Source organism: Falco punctatus (genome assembly GCF_963210335.1).
Source record: "Falco punctatus genome assembly, chromosome: 2".
Lineage (NCBI taxonomy): Eukaryota > Metazoa > Chordata > Aves > Falconiformes > Falconidae > Falco > Falco punctatus.
This window is the reverse complement of record NC_137581.1, coordinates 15,067,773-15,089,180: the sequence shown is the minus strand read 5'-3', so window position 1 is coordinate 15,089,180 and position 21,408 is coordinate 15,067,773. Positions and strand designations below refer to the sequence as shown.

General features: G+C 37.4%; 1 protein-coding gene across 2 annotated transcripts in view; it reads right to left on the bottom strand.

Moving 5' to 3' along the window:
* Nucleotides 1-21,408, bottom strand: part of ARHGAP42 (Rho GTPase activating protein 42) — a 215,959-nt gene that overhangs the window by 30,095 nt on the left and 164,456 nt on the right. For both annotated transcript variants that reach the window (XM_080376482.1, XM_080376483.1), the window contains 7 exons: nucleotides 15,887-15,991; nucleotides 11,895-12,024; nucleotides 8,273-8,373; nucleotides 7,873-7,982; nucleotides 3,872-3,950; nucleotides 2,997-3,036; nucleotides 959-1,021 (listed from right to left, as the gene is read on the bottom strand). In XM_080376482.1, the coding sequence (XP_080232608.1) occupies nucleotides 959-1,021; nucleotides 2,997-3,036; nucleotides 3,872-3,950; nucleotides 7,873-7,982; nucleotides 8,273-8,373; nucleotides 11,895-12,024; nucleotides 15,887-15,991 (628 nt within the window). The remainder of the gene's footprint in view (nucleotides 1-958; nucleotides 1,022-2,996; nucleotides 3,037-3,871; nucleotides 3,951-7,872; nucleotides 7,983-8,272; nucleotides 8,374-11,894; nucleotides 12,025-15,886; nucleotides 15,992-21,408) is intronic.

Below are 21,408 nucleotides of genomic sequence, written 5' to 3'. Positions count from 1 at the left end.
AGTGACGATAATTTTATTGGTTTTAACTCTCTTTTAAAATCAGTGGGATTTAAAAGTTTTCCCTTGTGCCTACCTCAGGTCCTACAATTTAAAAATTGTCCACTTTTCCGCTGAAAACAACATTCCAAAGTCTGACCTCACTTAGATAACCTAGGCAATTTGTTTTGAAATCCTTTCCCCGACCCCCGGAAAAAAACACAAGCTCTGATTCAGCAGTGATTCAAAAGCTACACAACACTGTTACCTGAAAAACTGAATTCACCTTGAGCTCAATGTTGCACAGAAAGACCACACACCTTTTGGGTTAGAAGAGAGTTGTATAATGACAGTTCAGGGCATGGACAGGAAAAGGCTACCTCTTTTTATGGAAGACAATACAGCCATACATCCTTATTTGGAAGGGGATAATTAAAAACTTGCTGTGAGTTGCAATATATCACATCAGCAGCAGAGTGATTATTACTTTCTTTTTGTATACACCCACTGCCAAAAAAAAAGAGTTCCTAAACATTTTACCATGTACAAAATAAGTGAATAAAATGATAGGAGTTATGCTCTGCAAAAATGGTGTTTCAGCAGAGAGTGTTCATGCCACTTTTTGGTGTTCAGGTTTCATGCCAGAAACCAAAGTTGGGAGCTGAGACTCACTACAGTTTTACCAAAAGAAAGCATAATTCTGTGCACACAAATATGTGTGCAAGTGTGAATTAAGCTGCCTAAATAACATGAAATTCAGAAAATCTTTTAAAAGCCCACTTAAATGATACATTAAGAACTTTTGTTGTAACTTGTAGCAACAGTTTTAAGTGTAAAGCATACAGATAAAATGTGAAAAGTACAAACCAAATGATGGACACACTCCAAAGCACAGCTGTAAAACATGTAGGATTAATCAAAGTAGTATTTGAGAAATAATACTTAAAATAATCTAATACGTAGTTTGTGATTTAATACACACCTCTTGTTTCTACAGCATGAATACATTTTCTCACAAAGTTGAAACCTGCTTCATTTAAGAACACTATAAAAAGAAGAAAAAAGGTAATTCTTTTCTAACTTATCAATACACAAAATCTCTGTGATTAGCTACATTCACATGTTAGTCAAGAAGAATTGATACACATTTATCCACAAGATTACGACACATTCTGTAATAGTATTCTTGCAGACACACCCTTAGCACTCAAAATCCAACTTTCTAATCATCAGTGTATCATTAGGAGCAGAATATTTTACCGTCTTTCTCAGAAATCAGTAGCCCCTTTCCACACACAGCTGAAAGCTTGCTGCTTTAAAAGGAGATTACTGTATTCCCTTTCCTCTGCTGAGGAAAACACTTTGAAGAGTTCAGGACAGAATAAACAGAATATATTTGTTGGGTTTAATACAACATTCTTTGTTCCTTGCACATGCACATAACCACTCATAAAATGGTAACACAGTAAAACAATCTTTGTTATTGACTTTGATTAGTGATGTTATTTGAAGTGAATGTATTTCTCATTAATTTTTGTATCTTCACTGCTCTAACTAGCTAAATAAAGATCTCAAAGCAGCATATTTGTCACTATTAAAATAAACACTATCATATAAAAAACAGACATAGTGGTTTCAATTTTAGATTTCAGAGTCTCAAATATACCTCCTATAAAGATGTATGTCCACATCTGACACATCTCTCTGATACACACACCCACAGATATGTTAAAATTAATTTTACGTATTTGTGTTAATATAGTACTATGTTAATAACAAATACGTGTTAATATAAGGTTAATACAATTATAGACATAGATCTCACAGTAACTTTAAATACACTCATTTTATTACTCAATGGTGCCTATACACCTAAACCCCAAAAGATGTGATGGGCTGAGGCCAGCTGTATGAGGTTCAACAAGGCTGAGTGCCAGGTCCTGCACTTGGGTCACAAAAACCCCAGGCAGCGCTACAGGCCTGGGGCAGAGTGCCTGGAAAGCTGCCTGGTGGAAAAGGACCTTGGTGTCTGGCTGAGAGCCAGCTGAGCGTGAGCCAGCTGTGTGCCCAGGTGACCAAGAAGGTGAACAGCATCCTGGCTTGTATCAGAAACAGAGTGGCCAGCAGGACAAGGGAAGGGATTGTCCCCCTGTACTGGGCACTGGTGAGGCCGCACCTCGAATACTGGGTTCAGTTTGAGCCCCTCACTGCGAGAGGGACACTGAGGTGCCGGAGCGTGTCCAGAGACGGGCAACGGGGCTGGGGAAGGGTCTGGAGCACAAGTCTGATGAGGAGCAGCTGACAGAACAGGGATTGTTTAGCCTGGAGAAAAGGAGGCACAGGCGGACCTTATAGCTCTCTCCAACTACCTGAAAGGTGGTTGTAGTAAGGTCAGTCTCTTCTCCCAAGTAACAAGCAAGAGGATGAGAGAAAACGGCCTCAGTTTGGCCAGGGGAGGTTTATATTGGATAAGAGGAAAAATTTCTCCACTGAAAGGGTTATCAAGCATTGGAAGAGGCTGCCCAGGGAAGTGGTTGAGTCACCCTTCCTGGAGGTATTTACAAGACATGTAGACGTGGCACTTAGGGACATGGTTTAGTGGAGAACTTGGCAGTGCTGGGTTAGCAGTTGGACTTGATCTTAAACGTCTTTTCCAGCCTAAATTATTCTATGATTCTATATAGGAGTATTATTGCAACACACTGACATGTATTTATATTTAGGTATACAGACTACTGAGAAACTTTTTACAGTTTTGTTAAATATATTATAGCTTCCGGCCCAATCAAATTTTCTTCCAATTTATGTTTGATAATAATACAAAAGTTGAAGGCTTTCTCACAGCTTACATAGCTTAGACGTGCTTTTGTGTAAGCCAATCATGTAATCCAGCAGTTATTTCATAGCAATAGAAAGAAAACATAACATAATTAATATTTATCTCTCACACACACTTATCTAGAAACCACACTACATAAATATAGCAATATTTGGTCACTCTGTATGAAGAAAGAGCTTACTTTCTTCCTTCTTGCTAATAATGGCTGGCAGCGTGTAGATCTGTGGGAAAAAAAACCACACAAAACACAACAGGTCAGTGTCTGCTTTAAAATCTTTATTGTCAGGTTTGTTGGTAGTTGCAACATGCTGTGTATTAGCTTGCTGCTAGGGGAAAGCCAGCCTTGCCTTTCACCTTCTTTAGATGTTTACCCCCACAGCACTCACCCAGGTTAACAGGTGTTGGGGTAGACACCTAAAATGTGTTAGAAATCACATCTGCAGACTCCAAATGGGTTAAATTTCAATACAACTACTGATGTAATTTCTCTACTGTTTCAGTCAAGCAAGCAGCTTGTAAAAACACTCATCTACCTCATAAAACCAATCAACCATTTTTTTCCCCTTGGATGCAGGTCTGGCATCACCCTCATTCAGTGACTTTTTTAAGAGCAAGATTAATAGTGGGAAGAAATCTCACACAATCCTGTCTCTTCATAAGTTTCAACACATTTTTATGCTCCCTGCAGTGCCTTTCAGGATGGTACTGTTTGCTCCATGATGCTGCCCAAAAGGTGGTTTGTCTTTACCAATGCGGAACCTACTACTTCACAAATATTATCTGAACCATGAATCCTATTAGACAATATGCTATCACATTACTTGAACATTAAATATCTTAACATAATAATATACAAATCAAGTCTTAAATTCATTAATAGTTCTTCTTTCTACTTTGTACCTAACTTTGCTGTGTACTTGGAATAAGTGTCTCAAAAAGAACAGAACGGTATTTGCCTGTACTGTAACACAGCATCCGAAATACATAGTAGCTTCTTTCTTTAATATGTGTGCCATAAAACTGTAAAAAGAAAGAAAACGAAAAAAATATCCTTACTGGTTCCTTTCCATCCATAGCTTCAAGCCACAGTTTTCGGTTGGATTCTGAAAAAGCTTGCAGTGTGATGATTCCAGGTCTGTCAAAAACATAGACATACACTGAAGCTAGTAATTTCTTTTTCTCAAACAGTATCTGAAGGCAGAATCCACATGCATATTGACATGAAGCGAATACAAAAAAGACAGAGAGAAGTTAAAGAAAGCTAATAGCTTCCAACATAACACAGTAACTTCGAGCTCGATTAAAAAACAGGTCTGTTTTTTAAAAGCTTGGTACTGTAACACGTGATTTTAGATGCCTAGTATTAAACGCTACAGCCATCTAATAGGTATTAGGCACCTCCATATTGCATGATGAGTTACAAATCTGCAAACAGGATCCCATACAACCCAGTTTTCAGTGGGGAGAGATGCTTAGGGTGGAAAACCTAAGGGCAAGATACATCAGCTCAATTTGACTAAATAGTCTATGCTTTGAGCTAGTTATCTACATTCCTTTCATAGCAAATGAAGAGAAGTAGGTACTTCTAATCTAAAAGCCATCATACCCCATAATAGACATCCAAAGTCAGTCAAAAGAAATGTGCCCTAAAATGGTTGCCTAAAAAGAGCACTTTGAGATGGTATCTCAAGTCTGCAGATGTAAAGCCAATTGAGCTGAGTACTGTCATGGAGCAGGAATTCTTTATTCGAGAGGATTCATAAAACTAGTTCTTTCCGCTGGCTGTGATCTAACTGTTAGGATAGGAGTTAAAAAATAGGCGAATACTCTCTGTTGATGAAGCTTTGACATTGCACAGAAAAGGAGTCATGGGAACCAGTGAAGGGACGAGGGAACCAATTTCAGTCTTTGTTGCTGGAATAACTATATGAACAGACATGTAAATACAAATAATTAGTCTCTATTTGTGATCATAGCCAAATTACTCCTTTAAGAAATGCTTTGAAATTAATTCACCGATTTGCGAACATAGAATGCCCATGAGACTGTCAATTTTAAAAATTCCTGCACCCACACTAGGCTAGTATAACTGCTCAAAACTTTCAGCAGACTGTCCCAAACCGTGATTTTTCCATGGTAAGTTCACAAATAAAAGGACACTATAGTTTTTACTAGGTTTTCATCTTCCACCATAAAAAATAACTACCCAAAAACCCATCATCCTTTTCCCACTTGCTCCAAAAGACCTACACTGTCACTTTCTATTTAAAAAGCATGCAAGAAAGCAATTGGACAATATAAAATATCAAAATGTGTGTTCACACACATACACCAAACCATTCAAGAAGCAGCAAGCCCTGCCCTTACACATAAAAATGCCAAGCGGAGTATTATTTGCTATCTACTAACACAAGTGTAAAAAATACAGTTAATCCAGATTAAGAGGTATGATTGTTTTTCTGTTTCTGGGTTTGGTTTTTGTTTTTTTTTTTTTTGTTTTGTTTGTATTTCTATTTTCTATCTATATACAGTCTAAGTTTATTTCTGTTTTAACATTCCATCTTGCTCCCTACTCACAGATTCTTGCCCTAGGAATTTTTCTCTCAAAAACATTTTAGAAATAGAAACTGATTTTTGTTTTTTCTTCTTTCTGACTACTGATTAATATTTAAGTTGGAAAACTGCATTTATACTTGTAGTCCCTTTGGTCAGCATGTACAGTAAGAGCAGAAATTTCTCAGTGTCATTTCACTTCAGGCTCAGAGAAACCTGGTCTTAGCTCTGGGTTTCTGATTCAGTCTGTTGGCCAAGTTTGCAGTCATTGTATATCATGTTTTAACACTCAAATATCTAACACTACAACCTTCAAATATTAGTTTCCTCTAAAAAGACAAACAAAATAACCCCACCAAACAAACTCCAATATGTTTTGAGCTAACTTTCTCTCTAGTTACTGAAGCAGTTGGTAATTTGTCAGAAATACTACTTTCAAGGTAAAACATACTTTTTGATGCTACCTCTTTTTATAGCTCCAGTGCAAATAAGATGGTGTGACCTCTAGATTAGTTTTTACAAGTCTGAGCTGAATGTAGGTGTGACAGACACCAAAGTAAATGTTAAATTAATTATGTCAATTAGAAGAGCTGACAGTGTCTGTTCTCCATTACTTGTTCACAAGGGTTTCTTTCAGTTAACATGGCCCTTTCATGAAATGAGATGTGCACATCAGTCTGCGTGGTCTTCCAATTTTTTAATAAAATAATATTTCATGTAACTTTTCCTACAATGTTGCACAAAATATAAGGAGATAATTAGTTCTATGGGATAAAGGTGTTTGAAGACAGAAGTTACTCAAAATCTTGCAACAAAATCTTGAAGACTGGTGTAGCTGCACATTTTTAAAAAGTTTTTTCATTATGAAAAGTCATACCTTCACATGACTAAGGAAACTCACCTTTTACTAATGCCCATTACTTTTAAAGTTTTTCTGTATTTGGCAGGTGATGTCAAACATTATACTCCAAGTAAATAATATTAAGTCTTGAACTTAAAATGATTTCAAATGCAATCATTATCACAGACTTTTGAATCTTCAGTATTCCAGTCCTGCGCTTATATTTACATCAACTCTCACATTCTTACGCATTACTGACATCAGTAACAGCCACTGTATTTTCTCTTTCTTAGGTGAAATCCAAATTTTACCAACAAAACGTTCAGAAGAGATTAATGTTGCCCCTGTATATGAACTCCCACCAAATATTTCTAGGTATTCCATTGTCTATTTATCTCCCCTGCTGACTTGTAAAAAAAATCACTACTTCCCTGCTGAATACCAAATCAATTGTAAAAGTGAACTTTCCATCAGCCTGGGAAAGTTAGACCCTTACAATAATGACCAGGTAGCTTTGTATCCTACAGCCCTTCCCATCTTCTGCCCAAGTTTCCAGAATGACTTTACCTTGTAGGCCATGCACATTTGTAATCAATCAAAATGTCCAAAGGGAATAAATGATATGCAAGATGTGCCTGTAACTATCTTTTTAACAAGAACTTGAAGAACTGCAGATGGAACTAATTGTTCTGTGCAGTTCTGTTGAACTGTGGACATTCTAGTAGAGCAAGGGAGACAGAAGGGACAACACTCACTTGTGAATACGTTACTATGGTACTGCCACAGATATGTCTAATCAATGCAATTCTACTTAGAAAGAAAAAACTACCAATTTCAGACTCAACCTGTCAATTCAAGCTTAGGAGCTTTCAAGAGACCAATTAGTCTCAACGTTTGTTCATATAAAATTTCTGTTTCTTAAACCTGGACTCACTTGAAGTCTATTTTAGAAAAATAATGTACTATATTTGAAAGCATTAAAGTCGTTTCAAAATATTCATGTAAATACAGCAGTTCTGAATAGAATTTAAATGACAGTATCAGTCATAAAATATTTCTTAAGCAAAGGACTACAAAAGTCAGTCTATTTATCAGATTTTAAGGGAAAAATAATTAAATATGTCTCCTTATTCCCAAGCTTGAAAAAAATACTTTTACAAAGCACTGTATACATATACTTCAAATATGAGAAAGCTGTTTTCATTTCTCTTATGTAGTTTTAACATCCAGGAAAAAGTGGGGAAAAATGTTGTAGAAGTAATTTTCAAACAAGAAAAATTATGTGCTCCCATATATTTCTGAAATAAATAAAGATTGGTACAGAATATGCTTATCAATAAGTATTTATAAAAGTATTTATGATCTGTTCCTAAAAAAGGGTAGTCAGTTGTGCTACAGGTTCTGTAAGAATCCATCTTGTATCTGCACACAAATATAATATAGTTAAGATAACACATATGAAATGTAATGATGTTTTTTAGAAAAAAAGTTTTGAATAAACACGTACTAAGTCTTGAAAGCCTAGTTTGTCTGGATACAGGCCTATTGAGAAATATGTGTTCCTATTACAGGAGTAACTATTATTTTTGTTGCAAAATACTTGTTACAAATGCTTCTATTTTTAATTATTTTCAATTTGTTAACACAACAAAAAAATGCAAACCTCTCAAAGACTTCAATATCAAAACAGAAACGTTTGTCAATTGAATCTGTTTTTCTCCTGATGCAAGATTTCAGCTTGAATATTTCTGGTGAGCTTGTGACAAGGCCATTCTATAAAACAAAACAAAACTAAATTAGCACAGCAAGTATGCTGATATACCTTGGCTTCACATCTCAAATTTAACTGTATAAACAGTCCAAAGAACATGTTAAGATGGGGATTAATGTTATTTAGGAACATACACAGTAATTCCTCTGTATATAAATTTAGACTACAGTTAAGAGCTTTCTGTCATATATTTGCTACTTAATCATTATATTTCAGAAACTCCCTAAATTCAAAACTTTACCAGCATCTGCATCTATGACATAAGTTACATGTTCATGTATGTGCAACTCACCACTTTTCCACCAGATTTTGTTTCAGCTATACTCATTGTAAATGTTTTTGTTCCTTTATCGTAAGTGCAGTAATGCTTTACCCATGTAAATCCAAGAGGTCCTAGATTAAAGAGAGACAATATTAAAAATAATTATTTTGGCATTTTATCATTACTTTAGTTGAAGTTAGAATAGAGAAATGAAATGTAACAGCAATCACATGTAGACTAGAAAATAATAATAATAAAACCCCTATTTTTTTTAGATAGCCACACATGAAATCTATAGCAATCCCCAAGTGCATGGATGTATGCCTTATCCTGCAGAGGTCACACTACGCTACTTCTTAATCCGACTGCAAAGTATAGGCTCTCTGATGCAGGAGATGTTATCACTCCTGGATTACCCAGAGTTTTGCTCAGGCATTGCTGTGAACCTTCAGTGAATCTAAACACAAAACCCTCTTGAGCTTAAGCTAAATGGTGTTTTAAACTTCATCCTCTAACCTAGCTGTAAATACCTGTATTTATAAAGTGTTCTTTGCTGTGAGGACATGGAGTACATCCTCCCACTATTTCCGTAATTCTCTCCACGTCCCACAAGTACAGCTAAGATCTCCCACAATTTTCTGGAAAAAACCCCAACGTTTACTGTAGCACAGAGAACAAGATAAGCTCCCGGATTCTTACAGATCCATCTGGAGGGGTGGTGCACTGCAGAGAACAGCACAATTCAGGTTTTTGCAGTGTGACTGCCCCCCCTTGGGTCAGAAGATTATGGCTATAACTGTACTCGTTCATAAACAGTGCTGGCAGCATTCACACTGACTAGGTAACATGAAAAACTCTTCTTGATTTCTGAGGACAGGACATTTAACGCAGAGGATGGCATACCCTGGGCAAGCTTGTCTCTGGCTGAGTACAGGCCCATTTTTTTACTAGCATCGACACAGCTGCTGGGTACTCAGCTGCAGAGAACAAACACAATGGCTGTGTGAAGAGGTACCAAGAAAGAAAATAATTTCTTTCCTCTTGGGTAGCATTATGCTTCAGAGCCTGGCATTCAAACATGGTCCCTCTCTGAGAACCATTGCAAAGGTATATGCCAAAGCAAAATATATATGTATCTAATGCAGTATTGTAACTAGTGTGTGAATTCAGAATAGGAAAGGACTAGATGATACTTTCAACCCACACGTGATTTTCTAATTCACTTCAATGGTAAACACTCATAGAAAAATAAGACATTAATTTTTTCAAAGTAAAGTATATCTGAACCTTGTAATTCTTTTTAAAATGAAAGAGCTCTGAGTTTAAAAAAAAATAGCAGTATTTCAAGTGTTTTGTGGTGGTGTTGGTTTTTTTCAAATGTAACCAGTTAAAATAAAAATGTAAAGTGTTAAAAACAAAACTAATAGTTTTACTATAGATAAAATGGCTTTGCCTTCTAAACGTAGCCTTCCACAAGGGTGGTGGATATACAAGAGACTGCATCAGTCTTGTAAGTCAGATGTCTGGCAACCCAAAAATGTAGATGTGGAAATTTGCATGGTCTGTGATGTCAGCTTGGAGAAAGTTCTCCCATTGCCTGCTTTTTGCAGGAAAGTAATGTCATGAATTGAAAAGTCAACTAGTTACCCACCCTCAGAAGTTAGCTGTTCTGTTCCCATATTTAAACTTATTTTCACGTAGCAAAACAAAATCTATAATTACTCTGCATGATTTTTTTCCTCTGACGGCATTTCAATAAATGTTTCAGCATATATAAGGATGAACACTCCCAAAGCAGTTCTAAGTGAGTTTAGAAGTCACCCGTTTTTCATTAAAAAAGTGTAGCAAGACACCTACATTGCAACTTTAAGTCTGTTACTCATGGCCATCCATCTGAATGAAAACATTTTATGTCCTACTGCCATTTAAAAAAAAAACCAAAACCAAACATATTTGCCACCATGCATACCAGTAATAAATATATACAGGATTGACTTTCAAGAATAGCAGATGTTCAACCCCATTACCCATAATTTGACAAGAATTTATCGGATGATAGTTGTAGGAAAGTAAACCTGCATGACAAGGAAATATACAACTAGTACCTTTCCTACTGACACAGATATTACAGACCCTGTTACTCTTACTCCAGAATAAATTAATGAACAAATTTCTTTTCAGTAAAAGGATGTCAAGTTGACCTCTCACTATTTAATGAAGCACAGCATGTGTCCAATATTTCACTCCTTTTCTCCCTCTCCCATTACCAGAGCTCAATGTAATTTCCACTTAACACAGGTTTCTTTTATTATTATTACTTAATTAAAACATAGAGGGTCTTCTTAAAACTTTCAGTGCTAATAAGGGTAAGAGCGGCTGATGTTAACTGATAAGCATTGAGGCTTCTTTCTTTTAGCTCACATATGGAATAAAGATTAATTTCATGAAAAATCAGTTATCTATAACTCCATGTGGTCTCTTTGGCTCAGTTATCACCTAAAAAGGGAGCAGGGAAGAAGATATCCTCAAAACTGAGGTCAAGTGGGGTCAAATCTGACACAGGAGTTCTATATCCAGATGGCTTCTATTTATTTTTAGATTGAGAAATCAGGTGCAAAGTTGCATTTAATAATTTTTGCATGAACATCGAACTTGCATGACAATGTACACACTATCTCAAAACACCGCTACACAATCCCCTAGTGTCAGGTTGATTCCACAGCAAATAGAAAATTTTTAAAATAAATATATAAATCTGGGTATCCCATGCAATGAAAACTATTTTACTGGGGGTTTTGTATGATCCTGCCTAAAATAGCTAGTTTGGCTTGGTTTTCTATACTGGCTAGAGTGTAAATCACTGACAGCTGATACTTCAGCTGATGTATAGTTTTGAATTCTCTCCTTTGCCTTCTCACTTATTTCCTGGTTCTGTTTTCATTCATCACTTGATGTACTGCTAGGCTCTTCCAAGTACTTTCAGCCACTTACAACAACTTTAGTTCTATAGCTTCATTTAGTTCATCATTTCATTCTTATGTTTTATGAAGTGAATAGAACACAGGTATAGATTTGCAGCTATTTTGGAGCCGACAGACTGTATTTAGATTACTTTTCTTTTTCTTACATCTCTGTTTTTCATTATGTGCACGTTCATTTACTTTCAAGGTGGCTGGGTCAAGTGGAAATTCCTGGTACAAGGTGGAACTTGCTCCTGCTGGGTGAACTATATAGGCCCTGTTCAGGCACGGAAAGTACCTGAGGCAGCAGGCTTTGAAAGGTAGAGCCAAAGCAGAGTGCTGAGATCTTGCAGCTTCTGCAGCAAGGTGTAGGGTAGCCAGCCAGAGCAGAGCTTGCTACCAGCCACTGAGGTGACCCATAGCAGGCACCTACCCACAAGGACAGAGGGAAGGAGCTGCGTTGCTTACAAGTGTTTTGATCACCATCCCATCTGACTGTAGCTACTCTAAGAGCTTTTTGAAAAGTCAAACACTTTTGAACCTCTCAATCATTTGGAAAGCAACTACAGCAGAAGTCTGCAGATATTCAAACAGAGAGCTGTTGTGTTGTCTTGCTAACTGAACCATCTTCTCATCTTTGCATGTTGCTATGCCTTTCAAATAAAATTAAAAGGTACAACTGTTTTACTCACGTTTCTCCTGCACATAGAGATAGCCTTCCATTGTCCATTGACTTGGTGGTCTGTAATCCTGGTTGGCTGATTTCATTCTTTGCATGAGTCTCTCCACTTCCTGCCTAGTGCTTTCAAAATTATTCCGTGTCTAATACCCGGAAAAGGAAACAAACAAAAAATCCGCATCATGTCATGCAAGTACTAAAACAATAATGAAGAACTAGTTAGTCATAATGCCAAGAAAACTGTATCAGAGACCAACAGAATCACTTGACAGAGACAAAAGGAGAGAAAAAAAAAAACAATAAAGAATAATAACTTTAATTTCTCTAGAAGCCTAGGAATAACATAGTAATAAAGAATTCAACGTCAGCACACAAGTGTAAAGGAAACATAGTTGAGAACAGTAACATTCCTCTTTCTGCAGGTCACTGAACCTCAGAAAGGAGGTCATTTCATATCTTTAGGTATGCTTACATAGTATTCTGCAGACAGATGCACGCTTTCTCTCCATGTATTTTAGGATACACAGATGGAAGTCAGGCTAAACTAGAAGCTGCTGATAGCATAGCTCCAGGTATTAAGTCCCACTGCACAACTTGAGGTACAGCACAGAAAACACTAGTTTGGGTTAACGCCAGGCTAATGTCTCCAGGCAGCTGCAGTGTCTCCACGTGTGGAAGCGACAAATGTACTGTGTATCCGTATCTGCAGCAATACCACAGCTGCTGATACTCAGAACAGTCAGGTTACTGGCAATGTCATGAACAGTTTTTGATAGGACTATGCAACCACCACAGTAAAGTATAACATAAATATGCTAGGTAAGAAACAGGTCACAAGTGGCAGAACTGTGCCAAAAACATGGAAGTGTCTACCCTAAATATTGTGTGTGTAACCAGGCAAACAATTAGGTAGCAAGGTGGGTTATTTATATTTGCTGGTATCTATATGCATGTAAATGGACATTTTTTCCTATTGAATTCAGTGAGGCCAGGGTTTCCCTCCACGTACCTGGCACGATATAGTAAAGGAGCATTATTATCAGATGCTGTAAGTTCGATAGGTTGCTACCAACATACCAGGTGTTGAACATTTTGTCCTACAGGTAGTAGGGAAGAATTTTATGTTTCTGCAGTCATCTTATAGACTCTAGTCCTGACTAGTCAGAAAGATATTTTCAGGATTTTACACCCTGGTAGAATATTTTCCCCTTTTTGCGGACCGTTCATGGAGCTGCACAGTAGTATAATAATACATGTTACATCTTCTTGAAGACATACATTATTATTAGAGAGGGAGGTAAAATTCTTCCCTGAACTTTTCAGATTATATCCTTAGGATGAAATATCACTTCAGACCGAACTTAAGAGAGATCATTTTGAGACCTTCAGGAGGGACATGCCATTGAAGGGAGGAATGTCTTGATTCTGAAAGCTTACCTCTCTTTGTCTATTAATTAATTAATATGTAATGACTACTTTTAAGTAGCCAGGACTTTGAATCAAGTTATAGAAGACAAAGCCAAATGGACAAACAAAGAGGCCACCGGCCAGCTGAAACAGGGAAAGTGAAAACAGGTCATGCTAGGACATGGTGACCTGATAAGAGCTGTCAGTCTGCCACTGCTCCGCTACTCCTACGGCTCTTACTGCTCCTACTCTAACCTGCAGGACAATTTTAAGAACAGAAACAGCAGTTTGGATCAACTATTCTCCAAGACCTTAAAACACAATGCAATGGAGAAGAGTACTTTTGAGAGATACAACAGACAGGCTGAACACAATTTTCCCTTAACTCTGTCCTCAGTTTGTCTTTCCCTACATAAATTATTTCACTTCAGTCTGAGGCCGGGTGATCCTCTGAGTGACAAATCAGCGGACAGCCAAGCTGGCAAAAAGGAAGATGTGGATCTAGATCTGGAGCCAGAATTCAAACTTTTGTATAACAGCAGTGAACGATGTACTGTATCCCACTATATCTTCATGTACATGTTTCTCTGATGTAGAAATATAATACAAAATATCATAATACATCGTTCCTTCTGCCGAACTTTACAACTCCCTCTACCTCTGCAGTCTATTTAAAACTTCAAGTTGCACTAATTTAAGAAGAGATTAAGTTTAACTATTTCTTAATTAACACTGACATTGAAAAAATCTGTTAATAATTCTGTTTCTCTAGATATGCACATAGAAGATCCCAACTTATTCTAACTTACAATGCCAGTTTTGCCCTGCGCTGTGGGCTCACACTCCTCTCAGAACCTGCCTTATTAAACAAATCTCTGGACTGAAGCATTTTCACCCTTTCACTGAAACTGTGCTGTGCAACAACACTGACCCCTTGTGCCTTTACCTGAAAAGTCTCAGTAGCAAACCAAAAGTAGCAAATAAATAATTTGAAGGGACAAACAAGGAGCTGAGATGCCCTACAGACATAAAACATTTGCATTTTGATCCAAAAGGAAACGGTTAATCACATAGGAGTTTTTGCATTATTTCATCAAGCAGCATTTTAAATGGGATCTACGGCTATATATAAACAACAGACATAAAAGGGGAGGGGACCACGGAGGTGTGCTGTGCATGTTTAGTTGCAGCAAAGCCTGGAAGAGTGCAGTACTCCTAAGAATGCAGACCTACACTAACAGTGCCAAGGCAATGCTGTCTTCCAACTTCAAGCCAACATACGCCTCTCTAATGGCAAGCTGCTACAGGGAAAATGCCAGTATTTTATTTTCCAGTAACCCACACTAACAGTAAACCCCAACCTCTTTATTACAATAGCAATTGCTCACAGTAAGGTGCTCTTGTACTCCCAGACCTGTTTCATATTCCTTAAGTTCAGCGGCCAAGGAACTATCTAGAAAAGCTGATGTCAGATCTTCTAAACTGCTGTAGATTCTTTGACTCTACTGCAGCTACAAAAATTTCTGTTGGGTGAGTACCTTTACTTGAAAGAATGGAAAAGAAATGGAGTAACTGCAAAAAATACAGCATTTGGAGCAAATGATACAATATCTTCACTTTTTTTTTTTTTTTTATTTGTTCTGTACTTTGACATTACTTGTCACAAAAAAATGTAGGGCTGGTCCAATATTAACATGTTGAAATTCACTTTTTGCCTTAAAAGCAAATAACAGTTGTTTAATGCAAATCAGGCATAAAAATGTTTTCTATCTACTTACTTGTATGTCCTTGGAAGTGTAACATCTTGAGTTACACAGTGAAATAAATATACACTTGTATACAGCAACTATGATGAGTAGAGAAGTATGTTGATTAAATGCATTTTTGTTATTTCTGAAAGCTATGGAATTTTCAGGTACAGTTCACCTTGAATGGCTCTTACTACCAAGTTCAGACCAATCTACAGCAAAAGATCCACCTTCCCAGTTGAGAGTAAGTCTCTACACAAATAGCAGATCCTTTCTTCCAGTGGAACTTAATGCTTGTGAGAGCTGCTTACTGTGGAAGAAGTCCCCACCAGTTCTTTGATGCTCCAAAGAATGGCTTCCCAATTATGCTTTATATATAGTGGGAAGCTAGCAGACAGCAGGACAAGTTTTTCATGGCTATTTGTGATCTGAAAGAAACAAACTGCATCATTCTATACCAGTTGGAGCATTTCTGGGACATTCGCCTACTCCAGAAGACAGGTCCCACACTCGAGAAAGCATTTACACATGTTTAAACCTATCTGGACTACTTGTTTTCTAATCACAGCTTGGCTGCTGTCCTCATTTTCTGGTTCTCACTCACAAAATTTTGGACCTGAAAAACATAAATTAACTATCTGAAGTTTAATTTTTCTGAAGTTATTTGTTGACAGGAACCTTGATTACATCAACCTTACCAAAAATAACTTTTACCTATTCACATATTATTTTGATTTCAGCTTACTGAAACATAGCAAGATTTAGAGTTCCAATAAAGTTCTATGAGGCTACTTTAATATCCTGAAATTAAATTAGCAAACAAAATGGCATAAATACAAATCATCCTTACGTTCTGCAAATTGAACTGGAGTTGCTGCTTGTATGGTGCAAACTCCTGAGCCAGTTCATATCCTTCATGGTAAAATGTAAATAATCCTTGAAGAAAGGCCAAGAGCTGAAAAAGTAAAATTGAGAAGCATTATATATTTTTAACATATGCTTGTAATGCTATATAACACAAAGATAACAGAACATACACTAACTTACAAGGAATAGGTATTGCCTGAGACAGTGAAAAAATAGGCTTTGGCAACTGCTATGCACTTCTTCCATTGAGATGGATATTAGAAAGTAAAAACTAAGGACACTTTATTTTCTGTTAGTTTTCAGCAGCAAAATACAGTAATCAATCAGCAAAACACATTCTGCGTCTTAGCTCCTGGAACACACTAAGCTTTCACTACTTGCAAGAGCAAAGTTTTGCTGAGAAAGGAATCCATGGCCAGACCTTAAGAGAGAGAGGAGTTAAACAGGCTTTTGCACCATGCAGTTGTCAATTCCATAATAATTTAATTCATTGTCCTAGTAATTTTATCCACTATTTCAGCTGGAGTCTTTGATGGTGTGCATTCTCCAAGTTCATACTTACAGGGTTTAAAGTTTTCTTCAAAATTTTTTTCACTGTCTTCATAGCAATTGCTTGGGGTATGACCTATTTTCTACAAATGAGACTCCTGAAAGTATGCTTTGGACAGCTTAACACAACACAAGAAAACCAGACTATTTCTTCCTGCTCTGAACAAAATGCAAACCCTATCTGGTATGTCTGTGAGTGACTCCAACAGAACAGTTGGAAGTCTGTACTTATCCAGTTGAAAATTATTTTTAAAGTTAGCTTTACAATAACGTTTAAGTGGTAAAAAGTGCAACTAGTGTTAGCTGTTGATTTAATGTATTCCTACCACCTATTAGTTTTAAAAGCCTTGTTATTCTGTTCTAAATTTTAAAAGTGCTTTGACATTGCTGTAAGCCATCTTACCTGCTATTAAATAACATGAATTTAATTTTTCATTATGGACTGGGGTTTTTTATATATATAATTCAGTTTACAAAAAACAAGTAAAGAAAACAACAACAAAAAAAAAGAGATTAACTTGGATGTACAACAACAAAAGCTGTAATAACAGTTCGGATTTATTTTAGTGTATTACAGCCATTGAAGAGCTAATCATCTAGCCTAAGCAACTGACTGTCCAGGCTGCCTCCTAACTCAGTAAAAAACCACAGGTATTCAAGACCATAATTCTTTTTCCTTTTTCAGACTTTTCTCTCAGGATGGGATGAATGATCCAATGGAAACATTTATCTCTCTCCATCGACTATTGAAGTAGCCTAGACTCAGGCAACAAAAATTCCTTCATTCATATTTAATGCACTTTTCTTTGTGTTACCAATACCATAGATTACTGTAAGTGAAACAGCTTAAAAATGTAGCTTTTACTGTGTTTATATTTTCTCTAAATTTACACTCAGCCCTACTTGAAGAAATTGTTCTGCCTCCCTCCTTCCTATTGCTCACCAAGAGACTGCTGTACTAAGGTAACATACATATTTCAGGGGAACAGCTAGAATAATTTTTTTTGCCATTTTAGAGCCCCATCCATTCCAGCATTGCAAGACATTCCACATCCTTTAACAAGCGAACTTCCACAGCTTGACAGATGAGAGATCAAGGATGCAGCACACTGAGCAGAGGAGCTAACATGAAGGCTTGCTGCTACCAGACCAAAGTCTTGCTCTCCCCTTCCCGTTCCGTCTTGTTCCCCATTCAGCTTTTGTCACACATCCCACACATCCTTGTGCCAGCTCTGGCATCACTGAACCCTTCAGTGAGCACCTCTGTCTTGGGAAGGCTGCTGTTTTGCTGCATTAGGAAATTAAAGCAGTTTGAGGTTAATACACCATCAGTCCGACACAAACAGAAGCATGAAGGCATGGCTTGGAGAAGGACTTCACCCTTGGTTTTTACCGGCATTGCAGGATCAGATGAAACCCTGGCCTCGGGCTGAGGTGGTGAAAGCCGATGGCTGCCCAGTAAGTTGGTCACAGAGCCTGAAGAACTGAGAAGATCCTTGGGCATAAAAGCCTCTTTTTGTGAGGCCTCTACAATGGGTGTGAATTCCTCAACCACACTCCACTATCAAACAAACAATGCAGGCCACACAGTCAAGTAAAGGGCTCCACAGCTTGTATAAATTGTCTCAGCTTTACACCATCATCTGTCCAGCTGGAATCATTACCTCAGCTAAGGACCTGGCCCTGAAAGTCTCCTACTGGTTATTCAAGTGATTCTAACAAAGGTCCAAATACAACAATTTATCTTAAAAATCTCTGATTATGTAAACACATAGGAAGAGCTCTATAATTTTAAGGGTTATAATGTAATTCTAGAATTACATAAAAGAAAACTAATCTTCCTTTTTTAGAACTAAAATATAAAATAAGTAGGTAAATTATAATTAAGGCTTTGCTCTGGCTCCAGCTGTACAAAGCCCGTGCCCGCAGTAATAGATGCAGTTACTCATGAGCGTCCCCAACTACAGCTCCTTCAGATACAGCAGCATAACTACTCTCGTGCTTACTCTGACTTTTTTCGGTCAAAAAGGACATGGACTAACTTAACCTGTAAGTAGGAGCTTGCTGCTAAACCCACTCCTTTCAGCTAAAGAAGCACTGCAGGAAAACTGCAGCCAGACCAGAACATTACAGTACACCAAAATTACAGCAGAAGAACTAGTGAAAGAATCTTTCAGTATGTCAGCTTATGCCTGAATTTTAAAGATCAGTTTAAAGGGCATTTCAGGAGAATGCACTATAGACTGTTTAAATTTCAGCTTCAATACTTGAAGAAAACTGTTTTCCACCATACAAAATGCTTTTATGGAGTATGAGAAGAAATACTGAGGAAGAAAATATTTAACACAAGATGGCAGCAAAGCTGAATTTATCAGAAAGCAAAAAAATAGCAAAAAAAAAAAAACCCAAACCCCGAGAAAAACCTGAATGCATTTTAGTTAAAGTACTCCTTAGGTATTCTGGCAGTTGTGCATTGCAGAGGGTCTGGCCTTGAGTTTCTCTTGACAAACACTCTCTAAGCACTTAGAAAAATGGGAATAAAAGAAAAGGAAAAATATGCTTATTTTGTGCAAGTCCTAAGCCAGTTTATTCAAATTCTTTGTTGAAATAACTGATACTAAGGATGGTATTTGCTTGTATGTAAGTGTCACGAGTGGTGGAAGAAGAGGGATCAGAAAATGGCCTGTGCGTAACGGGCCTGTGCTGTTAAGGCACCTTCATAACCACTTCCATCAGGACAGGTACAGCCACAGCATCGCATGGAGGAGATCTAAAAGCCAAGGACTTCTGCCTTAGGCTTATGCTCACAGTGGGGTTTTCTTGTTGCTGGTGTTAGAAGTGGCACTGCTGCTAAAGGCAGGCTCATAATTTAAAAAAGATTTATATTAAATAATAAAGAAAAGAAAAACAGCCCTCTTTTTCTTTAAAAAAACATTTTCAGAATGTATTTTGAGGTGGTCTTCACATATAAAGAGGTGATTTGTTTCACCAGACATCACATACGATGCCTGATGTGTTCATATTAACAATTTTTCATTTCAGCAAGTCCCTTACAGTTACCTCATTCTGAGTATCTAATCGGTCACATCAATAAAGAGCGAGGTCTGAACTCTGTAATACCATTGTACTCACTACCCCAGTGCCATGAGGATTTCAACACAGAACCTGAAACAAAATCCAACTACTTCTTGAGACTTTTATTTATTTTTATGTAGAGCTGGTGACCTCAAGACTGCCTGGTCATTTCATTCTCACAGGAAGAAAGAAGACTGTACTTAGGTTTCGGATAGGGGAGGAATTTAACCTTTGGCCTGTAGCACATCAGCCAGAAGTCTCTGTCTCCCTGGTTTCATTTTATTTATAAGTAGATAGCACTTATTCATCAGATTAAAGTGAATGCAGTTAATAATGTAGAAAATCCAAGAAAAGAGAAACTGAGTTTCAATGTCCACAGCGAGATCTCACAGGACTGCATGCAATTACAGGCAGGGTTTGTTGGTTATTTTTTTTTCTTTATTAAATAAACACTTCTGGGCTTTTGTGACATTTAACGGACCACCCCTCGGATTTCAGATAGCTTACTGCTTATGAACTCTGCTCAGATTTCTACAGGCCAAAGAAGTCCTGGCATTGCTGAGGGACAAACTGGAGCTCTAGGAAGGTGTCTGTATTTCTCTTAAGTGTAACACCCTCAGAAAGCAGCGTTGCTTTGGACTAGCTTCTGTGGGCCCACAAGAGCAAAGCTAGGATGAGAGATTATTGTCACTTACTTTGCTTTGTGTTTAACCTGCTGTAAAGTAAATTTTAACATTAAGTTGTCCTTGAGAAAAAAATTAAATTAATGATCCATACGAAAAGCTTTAGGGTTGGTTTTGTTTCTTTTCCTTGGAAAAAAATCAAGATCTAGGAGGATCACAAATACGCAGCTGTCAGTTACACTAGTACACATTAGCAACAACTTCAAACGAGATGCAGAGAACAGCAGAGAAATCCAGGGCCTGAGGAGAAGCTGCATAAGCCTACTCTAAATATTATAATCCTCTATTCAAAGTATGAATCATTAGCATTTTGTACCTTAAAATCTCTCCCCACCCTCCTCCAGGAAGGAACACACTCCACTCTTACCAACTTAAGCTGTCCTACAGTCCTAGGTGTAACCCACCCCACAACTTTTGCTAGGCTGCTCCTCCCACTCTGGTTCCCAGACCACCCTTATCCTTTAGCACAGACAAGCCGAAGATCTTGGAAGAAGCTCCAGCAAATCATTTGCATTTCAAGTTCTATTCCCACGTCATGAACTTATCCTTCTTCCACATAGGCATCACAATTTCCTCCTTCACTGCACTAACAGCCTTTCTTTTATTTTGTTAAATTTTCCTTCAATCAATTAGTGACATGTCAGGCTGCGAATTACATGGAGACAAGACGCTGAGCTGATAAATCAGACACATAAGGAGCACATGCACTAGAATGCTCCACAACCAGCAGAGCTCCTGAGGAAGAACGCCTATATAGACACAACACAAGGCATCTTCTAGCATCTGAACATCTGCAGAGCACACAGAGGAAAACTATAATATGGCAATTCTTTTGATATGTGATTTTAAAGTGTTAGGCTACATCCTTATCTACTTGCATCTAGGAGCACATGCTCAAACTGCCAACATCACTTACATAAACTATGCATTTTTAGAAAGTCTATTTTGAAGACTTTCTTTTTTTTCTTTGTCTCATGGTATTGCTGATGTGTATTACAATTTACTTGGCATACCTTGCCCTATGGGTTTTAGTAAATGCTTTTATTCCAGCATGTTGTATGCAACAGACTAGGAAAAAAAATAAAAAAATTAAAGGTTCAAAATTCTGCAACTGATGTTACAATTTAAGCTCCATTTATATTCAGATTGATTATAGAAAATTCACACCTGGAGCCAGAAGACACTGCCTGCAAGGGCT